This window comes from Apodemus sylvaticus, chromosome 6 (genome assembly GCF_947179515.1).
Source record: "Apodemus sylvaticus chromosome 6, mApoSyl1.1, whole genome shotgun sequence".
NCBI classification, from domain to species: Eukaryota; Metazoa; Chordata; class Mammalia; order Rodentia; family Muridae; genus Apodemus; species Apodemus sylvaticus.
In genome coordinates, this window is record NC_067477.1 from 2,200,780 (window position 1) to 2,227,639 (window position 26,860).

General features: G+C 42.9%; 1 protein-coding gene across 1 annotated transcript in view; it reads left to right on the forward strand.

Annotated features, from left to right (window-relative positions):
• Nucleotides 1–26,860, forward strand: part of Dnah11 (dynein axonemal heavy chain 11) — a 297,877-nt gene that overhangs the window by 190,286 nt on the left and 80,731 nt on the right. Inside the window, exons 56-62 of the mRNA XM_052184825.1 lie at nt 6,679–6,912; nt 11,092–11,238; nt 14,864–14,977; nt 17,617–17,760; nt 18,409–18,591; nt 20,416–20,517; nt 25,393–25,527. Coding sequence (XP_052040785.1) covers nt 6,679–6,912; nt 11,092–11,238; nt 14,864–14,977; nt 17,617–17,760; nt 18,409–18,591; nt 20,416–20,517; nt 25,393–25,527 — 1,059 coding nt within the window. The remainder of the gene's footprint in view (nt 1–6,678; nt 6,913–11,091; nt 11,239–14,863; nt 14,978–17,616; nt 17,761–18,408; nt 18,592–20,415; nt 20,518–25,392; nt 25,528–26,860) is intronic.

Genomic DNA, 26,860 nt, shown 5'->3' on the forward strand with positions numbered 1-26,860 from the left:
AAATAAAGGACCAAAGACAATCTGACACCTAAGTGTCAGTCACTTTGCTGCTCATCAGACACTCCTGTCAACATGTGCTGCCTCTTGCAGTGAGGTAGGAAGTGACAATATAAGGCAGGAGGGAGGGACAGTCTTTGATACCACTAGGAGTGGGGTTGAAGGTGCAGACAAAGAAGCATATGGGATGTGACGGGGTGAAAACCTTACTGGTTAGTGCACAGGCTCCTGCTAGGAATGTGTGGAGTAAAAAGTAGGCGGTATCAGGAACATAAGAGAAAAACATTGGTTTTGGTTTCTTTAAGGCAAAATGAGCCTTGGGCATCCTCGAAAGCAGAGTCATATGGAAGGACACATTTTAATGTAAATTTAAAATATGAGCTGACAGGGGAGGGTGAATTCTGTTGCAGGATTTGAGGGCAGAAGCAGCCAATGTCACTCGGTTATGGCATCTGACTGATGGAGGAAGGTCAGCCCTCCTGAGGTAATGACACAGCAGTGTGGGCTTGCGGCGCAATGCCATGCCACTATTACAGTTAAATGTGGTGTTGCCACCATATCTGCTATCTGTACCTGAGAAGGTGTAGCACAGAATGGCAGGGGTGATCCACTCAAATAGAAAAGTTAGCTTTCTGCCAGGTTTAGACTTGATGCTTCTCCAGTGCTTACACGTGTGTGACTGCATACACACACACACACACACTCCTTATTCCAAATAGGAGAGGCATTACATTTATTGCATCAATGATAACTATGCTATATTGATGATTTGGGCCACAATTCTTTCATTGAAATGTCAATTACAAGCGTTAACAAGTTCAAGGTTGACCATGCCGTGTATAGGAATCCTAGTTGAGGAAAATACCACTGAGCAGTGGAACAGACATTACCGTAACTTTTAAAGTAGAATCCTGGACCCTATTGATCACCCTCGTGAACTGGATTTAGCTCATACTCAATATAACAAATAAAGGCACACAGAATGTGGAAACAGAAAAGAGAGTTTGTTTAATGGGGTCACATTAGAGAGAACATCAAAGAGAGGGGCCCAGTGAAATCCCAAGTCCCTCTTTAAGCCACTAGCATAAGGTTGGGTTTAAATAGAGTGTATGAGCTTTACATGATTAGGAAGTCCTGGTCCAGGTGTGGCCCCACCCACCATGGCCCCTTCAGTGTCTCACCAGCAATGTTTCTGATAAGCTGTATGAAAGCTATCCTTCTAGTATCTGTCATAGTGACTTCAGCCTTTCCCTAGAGTGGGATTCCTGGGTCAGTTCTAAATCTTTGGGGTCTGTTGTTTCAACAGTCTGAGAGCTGAAGAGAGGTGTATACACATCCTTTTTAGAATATCTAGCTTCCTACATGGTCTTTACACTAAGAGCCATTTTGAGGTACCAAGACAAAATCAAAATGAGATCTCAGGGATCTGCCTTCATCCTCACCTCAGCTTCTGTCTGCAAATGGGTGGGAAAGGTCCATTACTGTTCATTATCCCATCTGTCTTCTTTAGCTGTGCGTGTATGTCATAGCATAGTTGGTGCTCTGTGCATATTAGGCAAATTTAGAATACAGTCTTTAGAGGAATGCTATTTTTCCAGTATATTTCTTATAGCTTTCTAAAGGTTAGGAATCCTACCACCCATGAAAGCAGGGTCTACTTCTTATGACTGTCCAGGATCTATGTCTATTGTTCAGCCAGAACCAGCTCTACAAAAAATATTATAGTTTTGTGGCTTCTCTGGGTGTGTTAGCTTCACCAGCCACAATATCTCCTGCCTTACCTTCCCATAGCAAGGATTCTCTGGCCTGATGGATACCAAGCACCTGCCACACAAGTATGTGTGTGTGTGTGTGTGTGTGTGTGTGTGTGTGTGTGTGTGTAGTTCTGAACCTAGCACCCACATGAATTCTGGGCAGGAATGGCAGCTCTAGAGAGGCAGAGAAATGGGATTCCCAGAACAAGTCAGCTACCTAAACTAGATGATTCAATCTGTTCTAGGTTCACTGAAAGACCTTCCCTCAGTATAATAAGGTAGAGTGATTAAGGTAGACTTCAACATCAATATCTAGTACACACTTATGTGTGATGCAAAACACATACAAGATGGATGGATGGGTGGATGGATGGATAGATGGATGGATGATGGATGGATGGATGAGTGGATGGATGGGTGGGTGAATGGGTAGGAAAAGGGTAGCTGGGCTTTCCTGAGTTTCCTCTGGACTCTTCATTGTATTAATTCTAAGTCACTTCAATGTTAACCATGTTGTAGAAGAGTCTCCAGGCCCCACCTCTTCTGATAGTAGGCCCTTACCTGCACTGTTGACCTCTCTGATTCCAGCTTGTGAGAAGGGCTCTTCCTTGCATAGGTGACAGATGGAGGCTGATTCTCAAGCCTGTGAATGAATCTCGGAGCCCAGGATTTCCTTTACTGCATCTGTGCAGATAGATAGAAAGCATGGAAAAGAATGGATGCAAAGGAACCACTTTTGTGGGCAGGAGGAAGCAAGGGGAACACTTGATTTTTCAGACCTGGAAAATGTAACCTAGGTCCTAGGATTCAATCCTTGTTTCTGCTTCATCAGTGCTTATGTTGGGGCGGATGAGCTCTATGAGGGACTTAAAGGTGCTCAAACGGAATACTGTTCCTCTGTTTTAGTATTACATTCTCTTTAACAAGCCTCTCTGCCCTGAATATCTAATTCAGTCTTTTACCAGCCCACAAAAGAATGAATTATCTATAATAGTTTTTACAACTTGTTAGCTTGACATTTAAGTTCAACAAATGATTTCTGAGAAAACATTTCAAGACTCCCTACAAGGCTATGACATAAGATGTGACAATGTTGTCCTGGATTTAACTAAACAAACAAACAAACTACAAACTCTTTGATCTCTTCTGTTTTCTTATTTGCCTTTCTCTCAAATCCAAATATAATTGTATAAACAGGCATAGTCTGCTTTGCTGTTCTTGGAAAGAAATAAAATTCTTTAAAAAAAAAAAAATCACAGAATTTGCAATCACCCTCTGCTGGCATTCTCAACAAGGGCACTGGGCTTGTAGAGCGTCCTCCTGAGTACTTGGTAAGGCAGTGAAAGCCAGTGCCAGAGAACCATCCCACCAGGCACCATAGAGTTTGTTTCTATGTTTACAGCAAGCTAACTGAGGGCAGGAAAATAAACATTCCTTTCTTTATATGAGGAGAAACCCAGTCTTATCTGTGCGTTGAATTTTGCAACAGAGACAGCATGGCTTCCCAAAGCAATCCTAGCAGGAAAGCCATGGATTTAGTACCATTGCATAATGGCACTCTGCTTGTTTTTATTTTTGCCTTCACCACTATTGGCTTCAAAAAGACTACAAAGTGTTGACAACTGGTCCCCCTGAAGGGACGAATCTGGCAGAAAAGATGGTCTTGCCTGCGTTTCTGGAAGTGTGAACTGCGGGCTGGGTTGCTGCAGCCCTCAGCAGCCCCTCCGCCCCCCTCAGAAGAAAACTGGAGATAAATGAATGGCAGAATAAATAATTTATGCTAATGAAATTACTGCAATTAGTAGTTCTACAATGACCCTTTTAAAAGCCACAGCTGTTAATGTCAGGAAGTGCTGTCACTACTGACCTTATCATAAGAGAAAGTGACAAATTGAGAATGCAGGGAAGACCAGTCATCAAAGAGGTCTGTTCTGGAACGATTAGAGTTTTCTGAAAAACAGTGTGAATTACAACCAGCTGCTCCCTGGCTCCGTGAGACTCCCATGCTGAGCCATTTTGTTAAGCCCGATAACAATAGTTATTTTGCCCCACTGAGACAAGTTGTGTCGGGCCACTTCCAGCTCTCCCGGAAGCCACTCTTTCCATCAGAGATTTACAAATGAAACTGTTGTTAAAAGGAGCATTCAGGGCTGCTGAGGAGCCTCCTCATAAGGATCATGGTTGGGCAGAAGCCAGCTTTTTTTTTTCTTTGTAAGGAGGTTACACTTGGCTGAGGAGGTGTTTGTATCCCTAGAAGGTATGTGTGAAAGTTTTTGTCAAAGCAAGACAGGACGGGAGCAGGCTTGCGTGTGGTTATATGGGAGACAAGCTGTTTTGAAAATAAAGTCCTCAGGGAAATATGCCTGTGACATTTATAGACAGTCATAAATTTTATTTTCTGAGTCCACTAATTGCTAATCCTCATGCATCTTGGATCCCCTGGAATCCAATACAATTCAAGTTTTGTATCCCTGAGTTTTGCTTTGAACACCCATCCCACTGTGACTAGTGAGACAGATTTTTTTTACCAGGCCCAACAGTGCACTTATGTGACGATTTCACCTATGCCTGGGGTTTGTCATGAGGTTAGGGATCTGTGTGTTTAAGGACACCACGTAGGAACAGTCACTTTGCAGTGCTGCTCACACTTCTGGTTGCAATATTGATGGTCCAGGTTTGAAGCGCTTAACTGCATCATCGGCCACTGGTGTGCAATTTTCCTGAAGCTGCCTGAGCGTTATTGACAACACTTTGGTAAATTATGTGTGACTTTCCAAAGAGTTGGTGTAGCTCATTTAATTCATATTAATTGATTTTTAGGCTTCCCTTGATTAATTGAACCAGGTTCATCTTGTACAGAATGCAATAAATAATCATTAAAATGAGGGAGATGTGGCTGTACAAATTAAAAAGTTAACTATTCCAGAAGTCACAGAGGACACATGCAAGGGACAGCAGGCAGATCTGCAGGGACTCTGTGTGGGGGCTTGGTGGGGGGGGGTAGTAAAGGAGGTGGGAGAGGGGAGGGGGCTAGGGGAGGGGTGGGAAATGGGGGAGAGGGAAGGTGTGAGGATGAAAGAAGGGTGGGAGGGGAGGGGGGCAGGATGTGGGGGAGGAGGGAGGGGTGGGAGGAATGGGGGTGGGGTGTTCTGCCTTGTGTTTGTTTTGTTGTTGATGTTCACTTCTCCAAATAAGAATACAAATGACCACATCATATTTTCCCCTCAGAATGAGTGGTTTGGACAGCTTGCCTATTCATTCACTTTGACATGGGTTCCCATAAAGCTCTATTTCTCCACTTGTTTTGTACCCCCCCCCCACTTTGTATGGATTATTTTTGCCTAAAGTTCAGCACCCTCCTTCCCAAAGTATCCCTTCAAATACTGTCATGTGTCCTTTCCTTTCCTTTCCTTTCCTTTCCTTTCCTTTCCTTTCCTTTCCTTTCCTTTCCTTTCCTTTCCTTTCCTTTCCTTTCCTTTCCTTCCCTCCCCTCCCCTCCCCTCCCCTCCCCCTTCCCCTTCCCCTTCCCCTTCCCCTTCCCCTTCCCCTTCCCCTTCCCCTCCCCTCCTCCCTTCCCTTCCCCTCCCCTCCCCTCCCTTCCCCTCCCTTTCCTTTCCTTTCCTTTCCTCCCCTCCCCTTCCCTTTGAAAGAATAGAAAATACAGCCTAACTCCAGCCTTCTTAGGAGTCCCAAACACTTCATATTCCAGAGCCTGCTCTTTGTGCTCTTTGTTAGAAACTAGGTAAAAGGTCACATTCCAGAGTCTGCCCTTTAAAACCTAGGCAAAAGGCCTTGAATAGGTGATCCTGGCCCCACAAGGTTACTGAAAATGAGCTAATCTTATCTTGCTTCTGTAAACTGCTTACTTACCTATCCAGGAGTTCACGCAGCTATAGACTCCAAGAAAATAGGAAACTAACTGGTCCACTGAGCGGGGCTCCGAAAATTTAAACTGATTGGCCTAAAAACTATGGAGTGGTACAAATCGACTGGCTCACATTTCGTGGGCTCTCCATGCCAAGGAATGATTGGTTGGTGATTCGCGGGTTTTGTTGTGAACTTATAAAAGCTGTCCCAATTCTGCACTCGGGGTCCACAGTCCTCTAGCCCTGCATGGTATATGGCGATGGAACTCAGAATTCTGGAGTAAAGAAATCCTCATGTTATTGCATCGAGACCGTTTCTCAAGAGTGATTTGGGTGTCGCTTTCTGAGGCGTGGAGTGCTAGGGTACCCTTGGTTTTTGGGGGGATCTTATACCTTCCCTTTCCCTCCCCTTCCCTTGTCTTTCCCTTTCCTTCCCTTCCTTTCCCTTCCCCTTCCCTTCCTTCCCCTTCCCCTTCCCTTCCCCTTCCCCTTCCCCTTCCCTTCCTCTTCCCTTCCCTTCCCTTCCTTTCCCCTTCCTTCCCTTCTCCTTCCCCTTCCCCTTCCCTTCCCTTCCCCTTCCCTTCCCTTCCCCTCCCTTCCCCTTCCCTTCCCTTCCCCTTCCCTTCCCTTCCCCTTCCCTTCCCCATCCCTTCCCTTCCCTTCCCCTCCCCATCCCCTCCTTTCCCCTTCTCTCCCCTCCCTTTCCTTTCCTTTCCTTTCCTTTCCTTTCCTTGCTATGTACTTGATAGGTAGAGATCAAGTTGTAAAGATTGAGACCTTGTCCTTTCTGCTGGCTTCTGGGTTTTGGTTAAGAACCACATAAAAACATCCTTTGTCCTACCTAGCATGACAGTGAGGAAGGCCAAGTGCTTCATAGTTACCCCCGTATCCTGTGGGTGTCTCACAAAGATGAAGTAAAATTTCCTAGCTTCTACTATAATCCTCCCTGGCTTAAAAAAAAATACTGTATAATTTTTGGTGGGTTTTTTCCCCCTTTTATTTTCTAAATTATAGTTTCTACTTGAAAGGATTTCATGAGAAATGTACTATCTATGTTTCAGCCACAGCACAAAGATTCTATCAGCCTTTTCATGGCACATGTTCACACCAGTGTAAAGGAAGTGAGTGCCTGGTACTATCAGAACGAGAGAAGATACAACTACACCACCCCCAGGAGTTTCTTAGAACAGATATCACTGTTTAAGAGCCTGCTGAAGAAGAAGCGAGAAGAGGTACAGCAGAAGAAGGAGCACCTGGGGAATGGAATCCAGAAGCTGCAGACTACGGCATCACAGGTGTGACCAGGGGGATGTCCCACAGGTGTGACCAGGGGACACGGTGTGACCAGGGGAAGGCCCTTACAGGTATGACCAGGGGACAAGCCTCAGAGGTGTGACTAGGGGACAGGTTGTGACCAGGGAAGGGCCCTCATAGGTGTGACCAGGGGAAGTCCCACAGGTGTGATCAGGGGGACAGGCCTCAGAGGTATGACCAAGGAATGGGCCACACAGATGTGATTAGAGGACAAGGTGTGACCAGGGGAAGGCCCTTACAGGTGTAACCAGGGGACAAGCCTCAGAGGTATGACCAAGTGAGGGCCCTCACCGATGTGACCATGGGAAGTCCCACAGGTGTGATCAGGGGGACAGGCCTCAGAGGTATGACCAAGGAATGGGCCTCACAGGTATGACTAGGGGAAGACCCTCACAGGTGTGATCAAGGGAAGGCCCTCATAGGTGTGATCAGGGTAATGGGACTCACAGGTATGACTAGGGGAACAGGCCTCAGAGGTATGACCAGGGGACACGGTACCTTCTTCTGAAAGAAGCCTCTGCTTGCTCACAGAGGGCTGGGTTCCTTGTGGTTGTTTTTTTGTTTTGCTTTTGTTTTTTGTGTTTTTTTTGTTTTTTTTTTTGTTTTGTTTTGTTTTTTGGCTTTTTTTAATTATCATATAATCACAGCATCTCTCCTTTCCCCTCTCCTCCCTGGAAACCCTTCCATATATCTTTCCTCCACTTTCCTTCAAATCCACAAGCATTTCTTTCATTAATTGTTATTGAATGCATGTATTTATCTACATATATAATTCTACACACAGCCTGCTAAGTCCGCTTACTGTTAGCTGTAGTATGTTTTCAGTGACCTTCGGACACTCTCTTGCATCCAACTTCCCTTGGTTGCTCATAGTTCTGTGTGTGCCTTTCCTTGTCTACTTGGTGTTGTTTCTTGTTCAGCCTGTGTTCAAGCATCCATGCTGATGAGCCTCTATGGGTATAGCTCTGACATTACTAGGAGGCACAGTCTCACAGCAAATCCCCCAGTCCTCTGGCGTTTTAAATCTTTCTTTCTTCTCTAGCACAATGTTCTCTGAGCCTTAGGTGTGAGAACATTTTGTAGACTGGGATCTACACTCTGTGTTTTAATTGGTTGTGGGTTTTTTGTAGTGGTCTCTGTCTATTGCAAAGAGAAGCTTCCTTGTGAAGAGTGGAGACTATACTTTTCTGTGGGTATGAGGACATATGTTTATAAATTGTTGCCCCTAGAGATGGAAGGTAAGTCCTTATTGTTGAAGGCACTATGCAGGTCCCAGAGGCCGCTGAGCAGGAGCTGGTCTGAATGCTCCCTTTCTGAGTACTCATTTTCCTGATACCAGAAAACACAATCCAAGTGTCCAAAGGAGGGAAGGAGCCAGCAATCCTCCTCCCTAGCTCTGATACCTGTGAATCACGTTAATAACTAGCATGGAAGGATAACCCTAAGGATATATCAATAGCACACATACCTTGGCAGTAGCCAGCAGCATTCTAATATGACTTAAGAACTGCTTAACAAGAGTGATACCGTGTCTGAAGCCAGATCCCTACCTGACTGCTCAGTGCTAGTGGAGTCGTGGTTACTGGAGGAGAATCTATAACTATTATTTTGTTAATATAGCTTAATCACTAGGTTTCCCTTGAAGCAACCTCAACCCAGTTATCTAGGATGTCTAGTTTTGCTTGGACAGTTTAAAGACAGGGCCACACACTGCTGTGGCTTTTCTGAGTAAGGAAAGGATTTTCTAGTTGCTTTTTGCCCAGCTGGTTTGAGAGTACACCTTCTCTTCCCAGTCGGTACAGAGCAGTGTGGGTTTAAAGGGAACCACTTCCCATTTCCTCTCTGGTCCCTGACTTCTTAGGCTCTCTCTGGCTTGTAGTCAGGGATTTTGCTATGTTGCCAGGATGGAAGTAGGATTTCTTTGTTGTCTTTGACACTCAACCCCAGCAAGGCCATCATGACCTGGCGAATGACTGTGGAGAGGATGTTGATTCTCTACTTCTTCTCCCTGACTTCAAGATCTATGTGCCTGCTTCAGCTACCAGCTCTCTCAGATTCCCTACTCTGTCATCAGGCCCCTACTGTGTCAGAGTATGGCATCCCGACCTAAAGAGCAAGTCAAGACTTATTACAGTGTCAGAGTCTCATTTCATTGTTAAAATGCTTCTCCGCCACTCGAGATTCCTCTTTTGAGAATTCTCTGTTCAACTCTGAATCCCAGTTTTGAATTGTGTTATTTGGTTTGTTGGTGTCAGAGTCCTGTTAAGCCAAGAAGAAGAAGAGGAAGAAGTTGTGTGTTGTAGCACTTAGGTCCCTTCCAAGGGATATCTCACACTGAACCCATTGACTTTGCCCATGAAATAATAGTGTTGTCATACAAACTGAGCTGACCATTTCCTTGCCATTGGCAAAGCAAAATAAGTCTCTACCACACTTCCCAAGTTGTCTTCCCAAGTGCCAGAGCTAAAGGCAAATAACATAGAATCTTGGACAATCCTAGAGATGGCAATGTCTCAGCTACTGGAGAAAAGAAGAAAGCCTGTGGTTTCTTAATGACCCCATCTAAGTATTGAGGAGTCAAGGTTTGGGAAGAAAAGGGAGGAAGAGAAGCCAGTCTCCCTTCTCTGCCAAATATAGGACTGCCTGGGGTCTCACCTGTTTCCCTCAGTTAAAGACTTTAGGAAAGAGCTTTGTGAAGATATGTGAAGCCTTGGGGTAAGGCATGTAGCTGGATCCTTTTTATTATGTGTTCATACTTGGAATGCTTCTAATATCAGAAGAGTGGTTGGATGCATAATAGTTATTTGACAGTTGTGTGATAATCAACTTACTATCTAAGGGAGGTGTGGTTTCCCATGTGGAGACTTGAAGAATCTTAGAGTGTTGGCCCCAACTGTATTTGAGACAAAGTGTCTTTTTCTCTGGATTTGCCTGCCTAAAGCAGGGATGGCTAGTGTGTTTCAAACTCAGCTGCTTCCCTAGAAATTGTAAGTAGGGCTTGAAATTGTATCCTGCCTCCATCCCTTTCTCTTAAATGACTATGGCCCAACAGAAGACTAGTGTCAATGGCTAAAAGAATAGAGAAGCACATGTGGACACACAGAAAGGCCAAAATTCAGTCCTGGTTTAAGCTGCAGTGGCTACACCATGGCTGTGTTCTTGTATAGAGTACAGACAGATATATTTGGATGGATGGGGATCACAAACTTACCTGGACACAGAGCAGTGGGATGTGTGAGCCTCCCAAGTGTCTTTATTAATTGAGTCAAAATAATACTTACTTTGCTCTTTCTGTCGATGAGTTTAACTGGGGTAAGGCAGGAGAAAGAGCAGTTGTTCTAGTTTGATGTTTTGGGGTGGAGTCAGAGTACTTTAACACCATTCTCCACTTCTGCTTTCTCCTGTTGAACCCAGGAGAATCTCAGCTGAAAATGGGCAGAAGCAGTCATTTTAGCTGGCACGTGTTGATGTCACAGAAAGATTGATCCTCAAGAGCTAAGTGGGCTGTTCAGTGTTGAGCCAAGGGGGGAAATGCACATATGGAACATGCAGCGAGTTTCTCTAACCTGTGCCTTGTTGGCTCCCAAAGAGCACACACAGTTCACCCTTCTCAGCAGTGTTAGGTCCTGTATTGGAAAGTCTGTGTGGCTTTCCATTAACAGCACAGAGGTGAGTAAATGAAGAGAGTCGTTTGTGTTAGATGAGGAGGAGAGACCAGCCAAGCCAGTTGGCCCTGCAGTATGAGGCCAGTTACTCTGCAATCAAAGACAGCTCGTGCCTTTACATCATTGAAGCTTACAGCAGCTTTCCTTCAAGGGTGCAGGCAGGTGTCACTAAGCCAAGAAGGAAAGAGCTCTGAGGTGGCAAGTGGGCACCTTTGTTAGCATTTCCCTGAGCATACACATTCAGAATCTAAGATAAACTTCTGCTCGGTGCTGACACCAGTGATTCTGTGAAGCTGTATTCTTCTTTTCTCGTGCTACCAGCTCTCTCAGATGCTCATGGCTATACACTGAGCTATGTTTTGGCAAATGGTAGTGGAAGTGAAATCCGGGTAGAAACAGACGTGTACTTAAACTGCTAGGAACCCCGACGTCAATGCTGAAGCCGAAGCCATGCTCTCATCAGAAGTTGCTACAAAGTGATGACTTTTCCTTCAGGTGGGAAATCTGAAGTCCAGGCTGGCCTCTCAAGAAGCTGAGCTGCAGCTCAGAAACCACGATGCGGAGGCCCTGATCACAAAGATCGGGCTTCAGACAGAGAAAGTGAGCCGGGAAAAGGCCATCGCGGACTCGGAGGAGCAAAAGGTCAGGCTCATTCCACCATTTAGAGTGCTGAGCTATATTTAGCACAAAATAAACCTTTGTAGGTGAACAATTTTGAACAACTTCCTCTCCAGGGAGCATAAAGTCTAAGGAATTATTATCGTTACACATGTAACAGCATTTCACACCATGATTACCACTTGACCTTTCTTTACATTATGCATTTCCCCAACCTTTTAGCTCTTTAATGATATGAAAGAACAATAAATACTGAGCTCATTCAAGCATATAATGGATGTGGATCTTGCACATCAGGCCTATTTGTAATACAGTAAAGGTCAGAGAGTCGCCTCAGAGGTTTCTAAAGGTTTCCAGTTTTTAGGCAAATTGAACAACTCAATTGTTAACAAAGCCCGTTCCGTCACTTTGCAAGATGGTTTTCAAGTTCCGCATTTTAATAATACAACTACAGTTCACTCACTATAAAGTCCTAAGCTAAATGTGTTCTTTTCCATGGGACCGATGCCCTGGCATTCTGTGCGATGATTTGCTGTTGGAAACAATAGCCTTCCAGGTTTTCTGGGTGCTGATTTCTTTGAATTTGAGTTTCTAGCATCTCCAATATAAATAAAACTTCACGATCTTTATTCAGCCAAATGGAGCATGGTTCTTGTGTACCTGATTTCCTGAAAGATGCAGAATAGGAAACATAAATACTCATTCATTAAAATTAATAAATACTTACCACCAATTATTATTTATAGTAAAAGATTACAATCAGGGCTATTTTATTAAAAACTGGAAATTGCTTATAGTCTCATAACTGTGAGCCATTATGCTGTTACTTTGTATTTCAGTGTACCCAAAAATCTGGGTTTTTCTGGTACCAAATCATTCTTGCATAATGCAAAAGGTTTTCTCTTTTCTGAGGTGTACTGAACATACTTTGTTTTGAGCAACTGAAGGTTTGGAAACTACATTGAAAAATAAATGCAGTTAAAAGCTATGACCCAGAATTCTTGAAACAAATAAGAAATGTATTTCACTCAGCCAATAAGCATATCATACCTAATTTTGGTGAGATGTTTTCCACCAAGTTTCAGATATGTGCAGAATGTCTTTAAAAGTATATTATGAACTCAAGCGATCAGGTTTCATAGGTGGCATGATTACCAGAAACCAATCCCTCCCAGGGGACCTATTTAAGGTATCACACAGATGTGTGATGGTCTAGTAATTGTAATATATTAAACTATTTTTTTTTTTGAGACAGGGTTTCTCTGTGTGGTCCTGTAGACCAGGCTGGCCTTGAACTCAGAAATCCGCCTGCCTCTGCCTCCCAGAGTGCTGGGATTACAGGCGTGTGCCACCACCACCCAGCTAACTATTTTTCTTTATGCTGGTAATTTACCTTAGAAATTTACATGAGAAAAAATTTAGAAAAAAAACTTTCAAATCCCTGTTAAATTTCAAATTTTCCAAGAGGTGTCTATGGTAGTAAGTTAATAATTATTAGTAATTATTACTACTAGACCATCACATATCTGAGGACGGGACTATCTCCGATTCCCTGGTGTAATGTCATGGGTAGAGGGAAACAGGCATCAGAGGCAGTACATGCAGCTGTTGCCCTTCTCCAGGCTGAGCCTTTCTGATCACTGCCTCGCAGCCATTCAACAGAGGAAACTGCCTACCTCAGTTTGGTGACCCACTAAGATCTGTAACCTCTCCAGTGTGGTGATATAGTTGCAAAAAGTATTAGGAGTGAAAAGTGGGCTCACCAACATAGAGTGCTTCCTTCATTTGTGGGATTGTTTTCAAAATGATTGCCTTGTCTGTGAAAATTACACAAAGTAACACTGCTCTGTAGGTAGGCTAGGAGTCCAGGGGACAACAGCTAAAAGGAAAGATCCTCACAGTTTCACCCGATGTCAAAAATTTGAAGAGACCAAAGAAGAATGATTTTAAATGAAGCCATTATAAATGTTATGAGAGATATTGATGAACTCATATCTTCATGTGATGAGAGCATACTTGAGATGGTGTCTCCCTCACACATACTCCTGTTGTGATAGTGTTCTCCAACACACTGTCAATAGCGAGCTCAGAACTCTGTGATCCACTTTTGGCCCTGTTCTCAGGATGTGCTCTTGAAGGAGTTCTTAGAAAGCACGCAGAGTTTTCTTATTTACATTAGCAGCGGCTGTGTGTATGTGTTAGCAGGAGATCACATATCTACCCTGAACCAATTATACTCATAAAAGGTACAGTACACAGCAAAATAATGGCTAATCAGGAGAAGGCTAATTGCTACTAATGAAGCTGCCGCAGACAACATAATTTGTTGTGAGCCGTGTTTAATTTGATGGTGTGGCTGAACCTGTTCCAAGCACATCTAAAGAAATGCACTTCTGCTCCAACTTTGTATCCCACAGTCACCATCACCCCGAGAACTGTCCCACCAGGACTTAATCCTGGTACCCAGTGCCACAGCTTGAAACTCAAACCTGCTGAGGATAAAAATTCACTTAGTCTTGGCGGTGAAATTTTGTAGCATTCTACGAGGGGGGAAGATAAAACTCCAGCCTGGAATACTGGGTTAGCGTCCCAGCACAGCTTCACACAAGGAGATAAGGTGGCTTATGTAGGAAGGTTTATACAAAGCCCTGTTAAGAGGACAAACAGGTAGGTGTCATGGTATTTATTACCTGAGAAACACTTGGGAGCATCAGTGGCTTCTCTTAGTCCATGTTTTTTTTTTATAAAAAAATCTGTCTGTGGTTATGCATGCAAGTCGACCACAGAACAAAGGATCTTCTGTTCTGAACAAAAGAGCTTTATACATGTTTTGTGTATGTGTGTTTGTGTGTTTATGTGTAACATGTGTTTATATGTGTTCAAATGAGTGCTTATGTACTAGTATAAACATGCGTGTGTGTTAGAGGCCACAGACCATCCTCATGTATTATATCTTAGGAGTTATTACCTTAGACTTTGAAACAGGGTTTCTCACTGGCTTCGAGCTCACTGGTTCAGCCAGCCTGGCTGGCAGGTAGACCAAAGGAATCATATTTCCATTTCCCAAATGATGGGATTGCAAGCACATGCTGTTTGGCTCTTCTGTGTGTGTTCTGAGGATCGAACTCAGGGCCGTCTGCTTCACAACAATCACTGTATTAACTGAGCAATCCCATAGATCTCACCTCTGTTCTCATGGGAATGGCCAGCATAACTGTTGAGTGAACACTCGTAACAATTAGATGGAGATTTCTAAAATACTCTGAGGACTAGCTTCCTGGTCCAGGCTGGATTATCTCTTAATGGAAGAAGTACTAAGGTTAGGGGGAAATCTAAGAAGAAAAGTAGAAAACAGAAAAATGGCTGCTTACTCTCTTGTTTTGTGTTTGTTTAATTATTAGTGGTGTCTTGTAATCAAATGATTCTAAGACCTTTTAGGAGCACTTCAGGATTAAATGTATTCATTTTGGGTTTATTATCATGTGTTTACAAAGTTCTAGAACATATTGCACTGATGGCAAATTCCTCACCTGTTCAAACTATAGGCAAATGCCTTGCCCAATAGTGCATCCAATCAGTCTATGCTTTGTTGGAGATCTCTGAGATGATATTTGGGGAGTGGAGATCTCTAATTATCCTCTCTAATCAGGTGGCTGCCATTCAAACTGAAGCATCCCAGAAGCAGAGAGAATGTGAAGCTGACTTACTCAAGGCTGAGCCCGCCCTGGTGGCTGCTAAGGCTGCACTCAATACACTCAACAGGGTAAACTTATATCTTCACCACTGGGATCTTATTAAATAGTCAACGGTTATGAGAGTTTGAATAATGGAACAGAGTGAATGGCTCCGGCAGCCAGAAGCTTTCCAAAAGGACAGAGCCTACATATCAAAGTTAAACAAACCTTTGAGGCCGCCTTTATAGCTAGCTCCACTTCTTTTCCTTGCCCATGATATCATTCTATAGATCAGTGTACCCTTATTCTGTTTTTCTGATTTAAATGTGTAAGCAAAGGACATCTCTTCCTTAAACTGTAGTGAATCTCAACTGGGAGGGGACCACGGATACTTTCCAACTGCTTAATTCCCTCAGTGCGGAACATGGACTTACAGACAATGGAACATGAATTTACAGACCATGGAATTAGTGGTTAAGTTAGAATGAGATGGAGGCAGGATCCTCTAAAGCAGGCATTCGTACCTGTTGTCCTCAGCCCCCCACAGGAACACCCTGTCACACTTCTAAGAGGTGAGCAGTAATGAATTCTCCAGTCCTTTACCTTGAACGCTACCAAGGACTAGCTAAGGAGTTCTTTATTTCCTCTCAAATATAAAATAATATTTTTAAAACTTGGTAAGACCCCTTCATAGTATCCACAGTGGGGGAAAGAGCCCAAGCATCCCCTAGCTTTTCCCTAGAGGAAAAACTCATGGAGTGCTCTGATTCCTGTGATAGAACTGATCCCAGTTCAGCACAGGGTATTACAAGGGAGACTGTGGGCAGTGTTATTTTTAAAGCCCATGGATAATCTTGTCCTGAGCTGTTCCAGGCCACCAACAGAGAGAATCCAAGGAAATTGCTAGGCCCAAGTTTCTTAAGATTCAACTCTAAAGGTAAAAGGATCGTGATTTCACAAGAAAATTCTCAGTTCCTTTTCTGAGTCTTTTTTGGGGAAGAAAATAACTTTGCCCAAGAGCTTTGTAAAAGTTTTATACTATTAACATAAAGCAGAAAAATTGTTACAAATGTAACTGTACCAGGAGAGATTATCACATGTTCATTCTTCTGCCCTAAAGTGATATTGTTAAATATTAGTGAGCCAAACAGAAAATGTTCACAGTTAGTAAGTACAACATACTATAAAATGAGACAGCCGTGACTCATTTGTTTGAATGGAACATTCATTTACATTGATAGAAATTATAAAATAAAGTAAAAATAGAAAAGTAACTGATTACCTCTGACTTATGAAATATTTCTTTCCATAAATTTGCAAATTTTTCTCTAAATATGTTCTTTGTATGTGAGAGGATGCAGTAAAGAAACTGCCAAGATGACTGCTCCTTGATATGGTTAAAGCTTTTATTGTGTGTGTGTGTATGTGTGTGTGTGTGTGTGTGTGAGAGAGAGAGAGAGAGAGAGAGAGAGAGAGAGAGAGAGAGAGAGAGAGAGAGAGAACGAACAGCCAGAGGCATCTGGAAGAATCCAGAGAGAACAGGAAGAGAAAGAGGCAGACTGAATGTGGCTAGCCGAGTCAGCATGGCCAGGGCTAGTTGTGAGAGAAGGGAGAATAACCAGAGATAGAAAATACAGGGAACAAGGGAGGAGAGCAGGGGTGGGTGGGGTGTGGAACCTTGTCTTTATAGAGAGAACAGAACAGGAATCTGGGAGGAGGGAAGCCTGGGGAGGCAAGAAGCCGGCAAGCTAGGATAGAGGCTTTGAGATGTGTGACAGGTCTTGTGTTGCTGAGGGAACCTGAAGGCCAGCATGGGCTTTTACCTGCAGCCACAGGCACCATGTGTCCTGCGGCCAGAGGTCAGGGAACTGACTCCTTCTGGCAGACGGGAACTGGTTTCCTAAGTTCCTGAGGAATGCTGCCTTTTATCTAATGACCAGAAATCCTCCTGTAGTCCAGGTTGAGTTTGAGCAAACCAGTATCACCTGCAATATTGAACTGGGTGTATCTAAGGGATGAGAAATCCTAGCTATCCAGATCCCAGCATCCTCCAGAGTTCTGCTCTGACTTCCAGGCCCATTCTATTCTTTGTGTAAATAGATAGGTTTGTGTAAAGGAACATAATCATATTTGGTTTTGCTTTTAGGTCACATGTTATGGAACCACATACTCCTAATAGGTATGAATGCCTGCCCCGGCAGATCAGCCCTTGATCCCATTCTGATTTAACCACCAGTTCCATTGTCTGCAAGTCATCTTTCAGCACTGAGGGAATTAAGCATGAGAAAGAGAGTTCAGCAACCATGGACCGACCGCTCCCAGTTGAGATAGACTTTAAGGAAGAGATGTCTATGTACATGTTTAAAACAGAAACAGAATTAAGACATGCTGGCCTGGGGAATGATATTTACAGGAGAGTCTGGTTAAAATACAAGAACATTACATAGTGGGATAGAATACACACATAACCTATGCATGCACAAAATCTCAAGGATTCTGTACCAGGAGCTTTGCAGGAATGGAGTTTTCTTTTTTTCTTGAAAGCAACAAAATTGCAAGATGTTTCCAGAGTATCAGAGAAGTGCCCAGGCAGAACTAAGGCCCCTGTGTCCCCAAGGTAGAGATCCCAGCCTACCAAAAAACTATTAGAAAGTAGGGGGATGAAAGCCAGTCTGGAAACTGAGTGCCCCTCAGTTATACAACTGTCTGCATAACTGCTTTGTTTCAGGTGAACCTCACAGAACTGAAAACCTTCCCCAATCCCCCAAATGCTGTGACCAATGTAACCGCAGCTGTCATGGTCCTACTGGCCCCCAGAGGCAGAGTGCCAAAAGACCGAAGTTGGAAGGCAGCTAAAATCTTCATGGGAAAGGTACGATCAGCCAGAGTAGCAGGAAGAAAACCTCAACCATTTTGACGGTGTTCTCATTATAGATACACTTGACGGCAAAAGATGTTTAAATCAATTTTAAGTCAAAAGACACACCTCCATAGCTGGTCAGTGTCAGCAGCCATTGCTCCCTATACTGTTGTCTGGCTTTTGCTGGCCAAGTTGAAGGTTAGCATGGGGTGGTGGCGTACCTAAGTCAATGCCAGCAGCAGGTGAAAGGTTGCTAATTATTTGCAAAATTATGAAAGAGGCTAAGTGTAGGAGGGAGAAAATTACACAGATTTCTTAGGCTTGAAAAAAATTGTTCCTAATGTACAAGAGAGTGAAGCAGAGGGGCTTTGGGGGTATGTGTTTTTCTCTTTTCTTTCCTGCCTTTCTTTTCTTCAAACCGTGAGCACCTCCTGCGCTGGTACAGAATGTTTTACCCTGGGATAGGAGAGGTTTTAAACGTGTCCATTGCTAATTCTAACTTCGCACTATAAAGGCTGAAAAAGCCAAGCAGTGGGATAAATGCAGCTTGCCAATTGTGCCTTTGTAATGCAAGTCCTAAAAGCAGATTTTAACTTTTGATCTTGGAATTTTCTCTGCAGCCAGAATGGGCTCATTGCAGTAAGTCCTTTTGCTTTACAGGTTGATGATTTCCTGCAAGCGTTAATTAACTACGATAAAGAGCACATTCCAGAGAACTGTCTAAAAGTAGTAAATGAACAATATTTGAAAGATCCAGAGTTTAATCCAAACCTGATTCGGACGAAATCTTTTGCAGCGGCTGGTCTCTGTGCCTGGGTCATCAACATCATTAAGTTTTATGAGGTAGCCTTCTGTCTGATACTGGTTTTGGGTACTGTCCACCAAGCACTATGAAGATCAATTTCTAAAATTGTTTCCTCTTTTTTGACAATTGCATCTCTATATACAATGTACTGTGATCCTATCAAATCCCCTTTACCCTCTCATCCCTCCCCTCTGAGTTAACTACTCACTAAAGCATGGCAGCTTACCCATTGCTACATTGTTAAAGAAAGTAGCACCCCCTTACCTGGCAACCACTAATTCTCCATAGCTTATCTCAGAGTGGTAGAGACCCATCCCTCCATCCATGGGATCCTGAATGGCCCAATCTTTTGCCTGTCTTGTGCAGGAGCCACAACTGCTTGTAAGCTCCTGAGTCCAATGGCCATGTCCTGTCAGAAGATAGTATCCCGTAGCATTCCTCCCTACACTACTTCTACAGTGTTTCCTAGGTCTTGGGTGCAAGTAAGATAGATTTTTTTTTTAAATAGTTAAGCCAGATAGTCATTTATTCTCAGTACTTTGACCAATTCTAGATCTCTACAATTACCATTTCACTGTAAACAGGAGTTTCTATGATGTAGGCTGAGTAGTACTAGGCCATTGACTTAGCAGAACCATTTAGAAGACAATGTAGCTATCAGTCCATAGGTACACAGCAGTAGTAGTTTCCCTGTAGGCCTGGACCTCACTAGCCATAGAATTTTCCCCAAACTTACAGCACTAGCACATGTCCCCTCCTGTAGTGTGAGCCTTAAGTCCAACCAGAAATTACTTGCTTCCTGTTAGTCATGACTCTGCCTGCACCACTGGGCATATTTGTTACAGGTACAATGAGTTGAAAAAATAACTATTTTCTTTAGTATTTAAATGACATTGATTTTGCCTTTTCTAATTTGGGGAAAATGCAATAATAGCTGATAATGTCATTCAGTCATTTATCTACTACTTATCACCTGTCAAACATGTCTCTAGCCCTTCTCAGAAGCCAGATTCAAAGGGGAAGTATGTGTGGCCTGGACTCTGAAGAACTGATTCATTTCCTTGTTGAAAGTTGTATATCATATTCAGATTCCAAACCTCAGAGTAAAAGCCAATCATACTATCATCTCTCCAAATTATCATCATAAAATCCAGCTGTTCCCTTTACAGTGTAAGGCCTGTTGAAGTAGGAGTCCATTACTCTGTCTGTCCCCCAGTGTAGAAACTTTCACACGTGCTTTTTACAAGTCACAGTGTATGTATGGCCTCCCTCTACAGTCCAGTGCCTGAGTGCTGAGTTCCGTTTGTTTCCTGGGGACAATAGGGAAGATGAATATAGAGCTATACTATGGCTACATTGTGTTATTTCTCCATCGGATAGGAACTAGCACTTGATCCATATTCTCCAACCATCTGTTCAAACAGTATGCACCTGAGGTAGTCAGGAACTTGTGCCTATCTTGTTCACAAGAATTTAGCACAGGCGGTTAAAAAAGGTGTGGGGATATCTCTCCCTGCCCCTTCATCCAGAGAATTTCTGTACCCTTAGCTCTCTGTCTCTCAGGCTACATCTCACCTCTGCTTGGTTAGATAGCTCTCATGGGGTTAATGATTTTAGGACAAACTGATTTTAGAAAAATTGATGGCGATTGACTTATGTAACATTTTATGCAAGGATTTATGGCCCTAAAGTCCAGAATCAATAAGTATTAGAAAATCAGGGAGCATGTTGAAGGCTGAGTCAGCTGAGGTAGTGAATGGCAAGGTAACAAAGGGCTCATTGCTCTGGAGCGTGCGATTGGGGGATTACTGTCCTCTCTGTATCTGCTTTGCCTTCTGAATAAACCCCATGTGGATTTTCAGGTTTATTGCGATGTGGAGCCCAAACGCCAGGCCTTGGCCCAAACAAACTTAGACCTGGCGGCAGCTACTGAAAAACTAGAGGCTGTAAGGAGGAAGCTTGTGGTAAGTGTCACCTAGAAAACCAATATTCCCATGAGGTGGTATCCATATCAGCCTTAGAATCCTACCTGTAGACCTTGCCACACCTATGCTCTATCTAACAGAAAAAAACTTGGTCTTCCACGAACCCATTCACAGATAGACCATTCTTATAGACATTTCTTATTTGCTATGTGCTGGACTCAAACTACCATCACTCGTTCCTGTACTTTAATACATTCCCCAGTCTAGTAGAAGGAACAAAGTGGCTCCTGGAATTGAAATCAAGGCAGATTTACTGTTGGGCCTGCCATTTACAGTTCTACCTATATAAGTTAGTTAACCTCTGATAACAGAGGTTTTCTCATCTGTGGCTTGGTACAAACTAAGCACTCCTTATTCAAAATCCAAAATGCTTCAAAGTCCAATACTTCTTTGGTGCTACCATGATGTCCCAAGTGGAACATTTTGGATATCCAGTTTTTAAGATTAAGAATGTTCAACCTATAAAATCTATACAAGTATTCAAAAGTCTGACATGTACAGGACTCTCAACCTGTATAATAATAGCATCTAGATGCATAGATTGCAATGATTAAATGCATGATTTAAATTTAAGAATTTAATATGGTGTCAAGTTTACACTCTCGATGCTTAGAAAATCTCTATACCTATGAATACCGTCACTGCGACTAGTTTTACAAACGTGCCCACTAGTCTTTTGGTGTGACATTCTAAGCATATACAAATGCAACTATGGCGCCAAGCACTACAGCCAGGGAGATTAGAAAGCTGGTTTGTGAAAGCATACTTGACATGCCCTTTGAAAGCTGCCCAGGAGTCGCAGTGATTAGGACAGGAAAGGCGTTCCTGCAGGGATGAAGGACCAGGGGAAGATGCAGGGGGACTCTTGAAGAATCACAATAGGCAGGGCACCAAGACAGATGCAGGGACACTGACAGCAGGAAAGGTTGAAGGCAGGGAAGGATGAAAGGCATCTGCAAAGATGAGCAAAGGTCTTCTTAGCCTTTCATGCTGCAGAAGTTCAATTTTATCTGACTGGGAAAGATTTTAATAGGTTAATGACACCATCAAATAGCTTCTCAACAGCTGAGAGGATGCTGGAAGAAACGATGTCCAAGGACTGAAAAGCAAGTTCAAAGGCGACCAGAGAGGGCTTTGTGGGGACCTCCGCTGGGACAAGGACAGTCGTGGCAGAGGGCCGAGGTGGAATCACAGCTAGCTGACATGTGCAAAGAGCAGAGGAGGAAGAAATGTGGACACAGAGAGGGTGAGGTGCTTGGCAGGGAAGTGCATAGAAGCTCCAGCAGACTGACAGCTCACAGAAGCCCTCCCGCCTCCAGGTTCCCTTCTGTCATTTGAGAGGGAAACAGTGACCTCTCAGGAGGATGTGAGTGAGTGCTGGTGTGGCCTGGCCCCCAGGCTGCCTTCCGTGAAGAGAGCCAGCCTCCTGTATTTGTGAGACCCTCTCCCTCCTCACATGACACTCTTTTAGATGGAATGACTTCCTGGTCAAGGCCTACATACATATTTGCTCTAGGATTAACTAAATTGAATTTGAATATGAACAAAGGGAATAATATAATGAATGAAGTGGTATTCACAGACCATGTGGTATTGTCCAAGAGCTGATGTCCAGGGTTAATCCTCTACAGCTCCTGCTTCCAAGGCCCTGTTGAGCTTTGCATGCATCTCCTCCCCACCCCCACCCCCACCCCCATCTGAGGACCCTGTCAGTCTTTTCTAGGACATTCAGCTGAAGGTGGCTAACAGGAGCTCTGTCTTCTCTGCCTGCTGGATTAAGAGACCCTTTGGTGTACAGTAAACAGAATATTTTATAGACCCAATTCCCATTATTTTCCTATAGAAAGTCCATGTGGTGGTGGTGGTGGTCAGGACTTAGAGAATTTTTCTGTTGAGAACACATTGGAATGCTTGTGGTGACAGGTGTGTACATCAGACTTGTCATGTAAATGTGTGAAGAAAGAGCAAGGAAGGCTGGGGGTACGGATCAAGCTACTGCTGTCTAGAACCCTTAAAGTGTCCCTGTGGCCACAGAGGCCTTTTATAAGACATATGCAAGGCCTGCTGTATTAGTGGCCACTACTACTTAACTTGATAAAAGGGGGTGAGCCATTTTCTCATAGAGATTCTTCTAAAACATCTCAAGGCAAGTTATAAAAATCAGAGTGAGATCAACTTTCCAAGGCAGAGACCAAAGCAGGGGTTCCCTGAATATCCCAGGAATATTGCATTGTGCCCGCCTGTTGCAAGGCCTCTCCATGGCAATGTTTTGCATAAGACGGCCAGTAATTCTGGAAGATTTCCCCCTGATAACTCTCTTAATAACTCACACTCTCCTCTCTGCTGGGGAACCCACTGAATAGACATTCACACCCCACCTCATCCAGATCCTCCTGCCCAGCCAGCATGCTCTTCCATCATACCCAAGGACTGGTAGAACAGAACCAGGTCAACAGCAAAGATACTCTATCTATCTGTCCTAGAGAAGTCTAGGATAAACATGTATAAAATGATTTCCACCACCATTCTCAACAAAACTTAGAAAAGTTACCTATTCTTAATGGCTTTGTGTAGCCTTTAGAAGAAATTTAATGTTCATAGGGAAAGTGGTGGTACTCAAATGACCATGGAGCTGACCATGATCATTCAAAGATTAGTCTGTAGAACTAGCAACCCTTTGAAACAGGCTGCAGGTTGCTGGGAGGTGTTTAGATAGACAGTTTTCACGGACTCACAGTACATATATTAATAAGCCTCAAAGCTAAATACTTAACAGAGAAAAGGACCCAGTAAGGCGGAAATGTCTACCAAAACTTAGATCCCTCAATGATGGATTTCTATGAAGCAGCAAGTTCCTCCAAGGTTTGCTTTCCTCCTGGGGCCACAGGGCTATATATGCTAGAGACAAGGCACCTTTGCATAGTTTCAGCCAGTGATACACAGTACATTCTGCTGAGACTTCTCCTTGGCCATCTGTCTCGTATCTTAAACAAGGATTAAGGGTGACTTTAAAGGAAACTTCAACCCAGGCTCTTTAGAGTAGTGTCTCTCAAAGTGTGTTCTCAGACCAGTAGTGGCATGTGTCATGTGGGGACTGGTTTAGAAGTACAGATTCTTTGACCCATGTTCAAATGGAATCAGAAATCTGTTAGTCAATCCCGGTAATCAGTATGTTTAAACAGGAAGTGGTATGAGTCTCTAAACCCTCAAATCCATAGCTGATGCTACATCTTGCATGGGTTTCAGCATTTTATAAGCTAGTTTTGTTGTTGTTGTTGTTTGTTTGTTTGTTTGTTTTTCAGACAGAGTTTCACTATGTAGTTGCTTATTGCTTATAATGGTACAGTTATTTCATGACTTGCACTGCTACTGCAGTACAAATATACAAGAATCAATAATGTCAAATCTATAAGAATTGGAGACATCTATGTTCTACTGGAAAATAAGACAGAAATAAACATTATAAACCTATTTCACCTTGTTATAATAAAAACTTAGCTTCTAGTACTTGGGAGACTGAGACAGATAGATCTTTGTGAGTTCAAGGCCTGTCTGGTCTTCAGAGTGATTTCCAGACAGCCAAGGCTACATAGTGAGACTTTATCCCAAAGAATAAATAAATAAGGGTCTGGAGAGATAGCTCAGGAAGTAGGAGTTGTTCTTGATGAAGCTGTTGGTCTTCCAGAGGACTTGGGTTCAGATCCTAGTACCCACTCTAGGCAGCTCACAACCCTCTGTGACTTTAGCTCCAGGATATGCAATGCCCCAGGCCTCTGTGGGTACCAGTATACACACATATCCAGATGCACACATACATACACTTACCAGTAATCTTAAAATGATAAAATAAGTAATAAATAGGTTGTGTTTCACCACATGTCTTATCAGTCTTGTAAGTCTTAGGTCTCTGAGAACTTACTAGTAATAGGAAGGCCACAGTATCTCATAACCATCTGACATCTTTTTGGCTGTATGTAAACTCTTTTAAAATGTCTTAAGCTACAAACAAAAATCATATGGTTAAAAGGAGAAAGTATGGTTGGACCTCTCAAGAAATGAGAAAGCTCCCATAATGTCTCTTGGAAACCCTCAAGAGTTGACATTGACTTGTCTTGCTTCTCCTTATAAGAGCCTTTGATCTTTCACTATTTAGTTTGCTTTTCTGCATCTAGAGTTGAAGATGGATGGTCTCCCTCTAAATGAAGCAACCCCATGACCAAACTGATATATCCAATTTTTTTGTTTTTGATAAAACAACATATTATTCATGAGTCTTAATGCCTAATTCCCAGAAGATAAATCCAATGAGTCAGATTGATGTGGTCTGAAAGGATCCAGTAACTGACATTTTCATTCCTTCTGTCAGTTCTGTACAGAATGAAAAGTCAGAAGGTGTAAAAGCACAAACCAACCTCTACCATTGGCATAGGTGTCACTCTGCCAGGCATGGGAACATACCTATAACCCCAGTACTCAAGAGGCAGAGGGAATCAAGCCAGTTTTGGCTACAGAGTGAGATAGTCTCTGCTTTAAACTAAGAACTGGCATAGCTACTCCTGGAGGATGGGACTTATGCATCCAATCAGAGGGGTTGGCACTCATAGTGTATTTGAGTCTTAAGGAACATCACTCGATTAGAGAGGAAGCAGGAAAGAGCTTGCCATATAGCAAACTATTGTCTAGGGTGCCTCTGACATATTGATCATCATAGCTTCCTTTCTTCTATAAATACAGATGGTACAAGAGCAATGGAAAGAAGGGGACTCGTTTTGAGTCAGCAGGTAGCTCCCAGGGGCTGCAATGTTTGTTATAACTGAAAACATCTCTGAAATTGACTTTGACTCCTTCTTTTAGGATCTGGATCATAATCTGAGCAGACTTACAGCTTCATTTGAAAAGGCAACAGCTGAGAAGGTTCGGTGTCAGGAAGAAGTGAATCAAACCAATAAGACAATCGACCTAGCTAACAAACTTGTTAGTGAACTTGAGGCAAGTTATCTTTTCTTCAAAACTCTCACAAAATATTCAGGCTGGTGATTTTGGATTGGATGTTCATTTGTTCTCAATGACTATCTAAACATAATATTGGAGAATATTTAATAATTACCCAGATTTAAGTTATCAGAAGGAGAAAGCCAACAACCATAGACCCAGACATAGAGGTACGTGCTTATAAACTCAGCATTTGGGATTTGGAAGCAGGAGGACAAGGAGTTCAAGGTCATCCTTAGCTACAAAGCAAGTTGAAGGTCATAGTGATTAATACCAGACTCTGCCTGACAACAAAGCAAAAATGACCAGTTATGCACACACACACACACACACACACACACACACACACACATATATATATATATATATATATATATATATATATATATATATATATGTACATATATATATATACATGTGTATATACACACACACACACACACACACACACACACACACACACACATATATATATATATATATATATATATATATATCCATGTCAAAACAGATACTGGATTTTATATTTTCAGTATTTTCTACCACCAAAAGAAAGAAAGAAAGGAAGGAAAGAAAATAGGAAAACAAAGATCTGTGACAGAGTTAGAACTGAACAATGAGCTTTATACTTGTGTTCATGACTTCTCATTACTGTAAATTCAACATGGAGCTCCACAGCTTCAGAATGACTGTTATAACTCAGGATGGAGCTATCACAGCAAAAGGAGCTTCAGTTGAGGAAATGCCTCCATGAGATCTAGCTCATGGTATTTTCTCAATTAGTGATCAAGGAAGGAGGGCCCATTTTGGGTGGTGCCATCCCTGGGCTGGTAGTCTTGGGTTCTATAAGAAAGCAAGCTGAGCAAGGCAAAAGAAGCAAGCCAGTAAGTAACATCAGCTCCTGCTTACTGACCTGCTTGAGTTCCAGTCCTGACTTCCTTTGGTGATGAACAGCAACATAAACCCTTTAGTGTAAGCTAAATAAACCCTTTCCTCCCCAACTTGCTTCTTGGTCATGATGTTTTGTGCAGGAATAGAAACCCTGATTAAGACAAATTTGTACCAGGAGTGGCGTATTCCTGTAACATCCTGACCCTGCATTGGGAAGGACTGTAGAAGGATTTTGGAACTTTGGGCTAGAAGATACATTGGGTGTTAAGAGCTCTGTCGAATATTATATACGAGTATAGGAGCTTGGAAGACAATGTTGAGAACAGTGCAGAAGATGGAGGCCTGGCTTGTGTACTTTCAGAGGGAAGATTAAAGATTCTTATCAGGGCTGTTGCTATTTTGATTGTGAAGATTCTGTGGTTTTGGTTAGCTGGAGCTG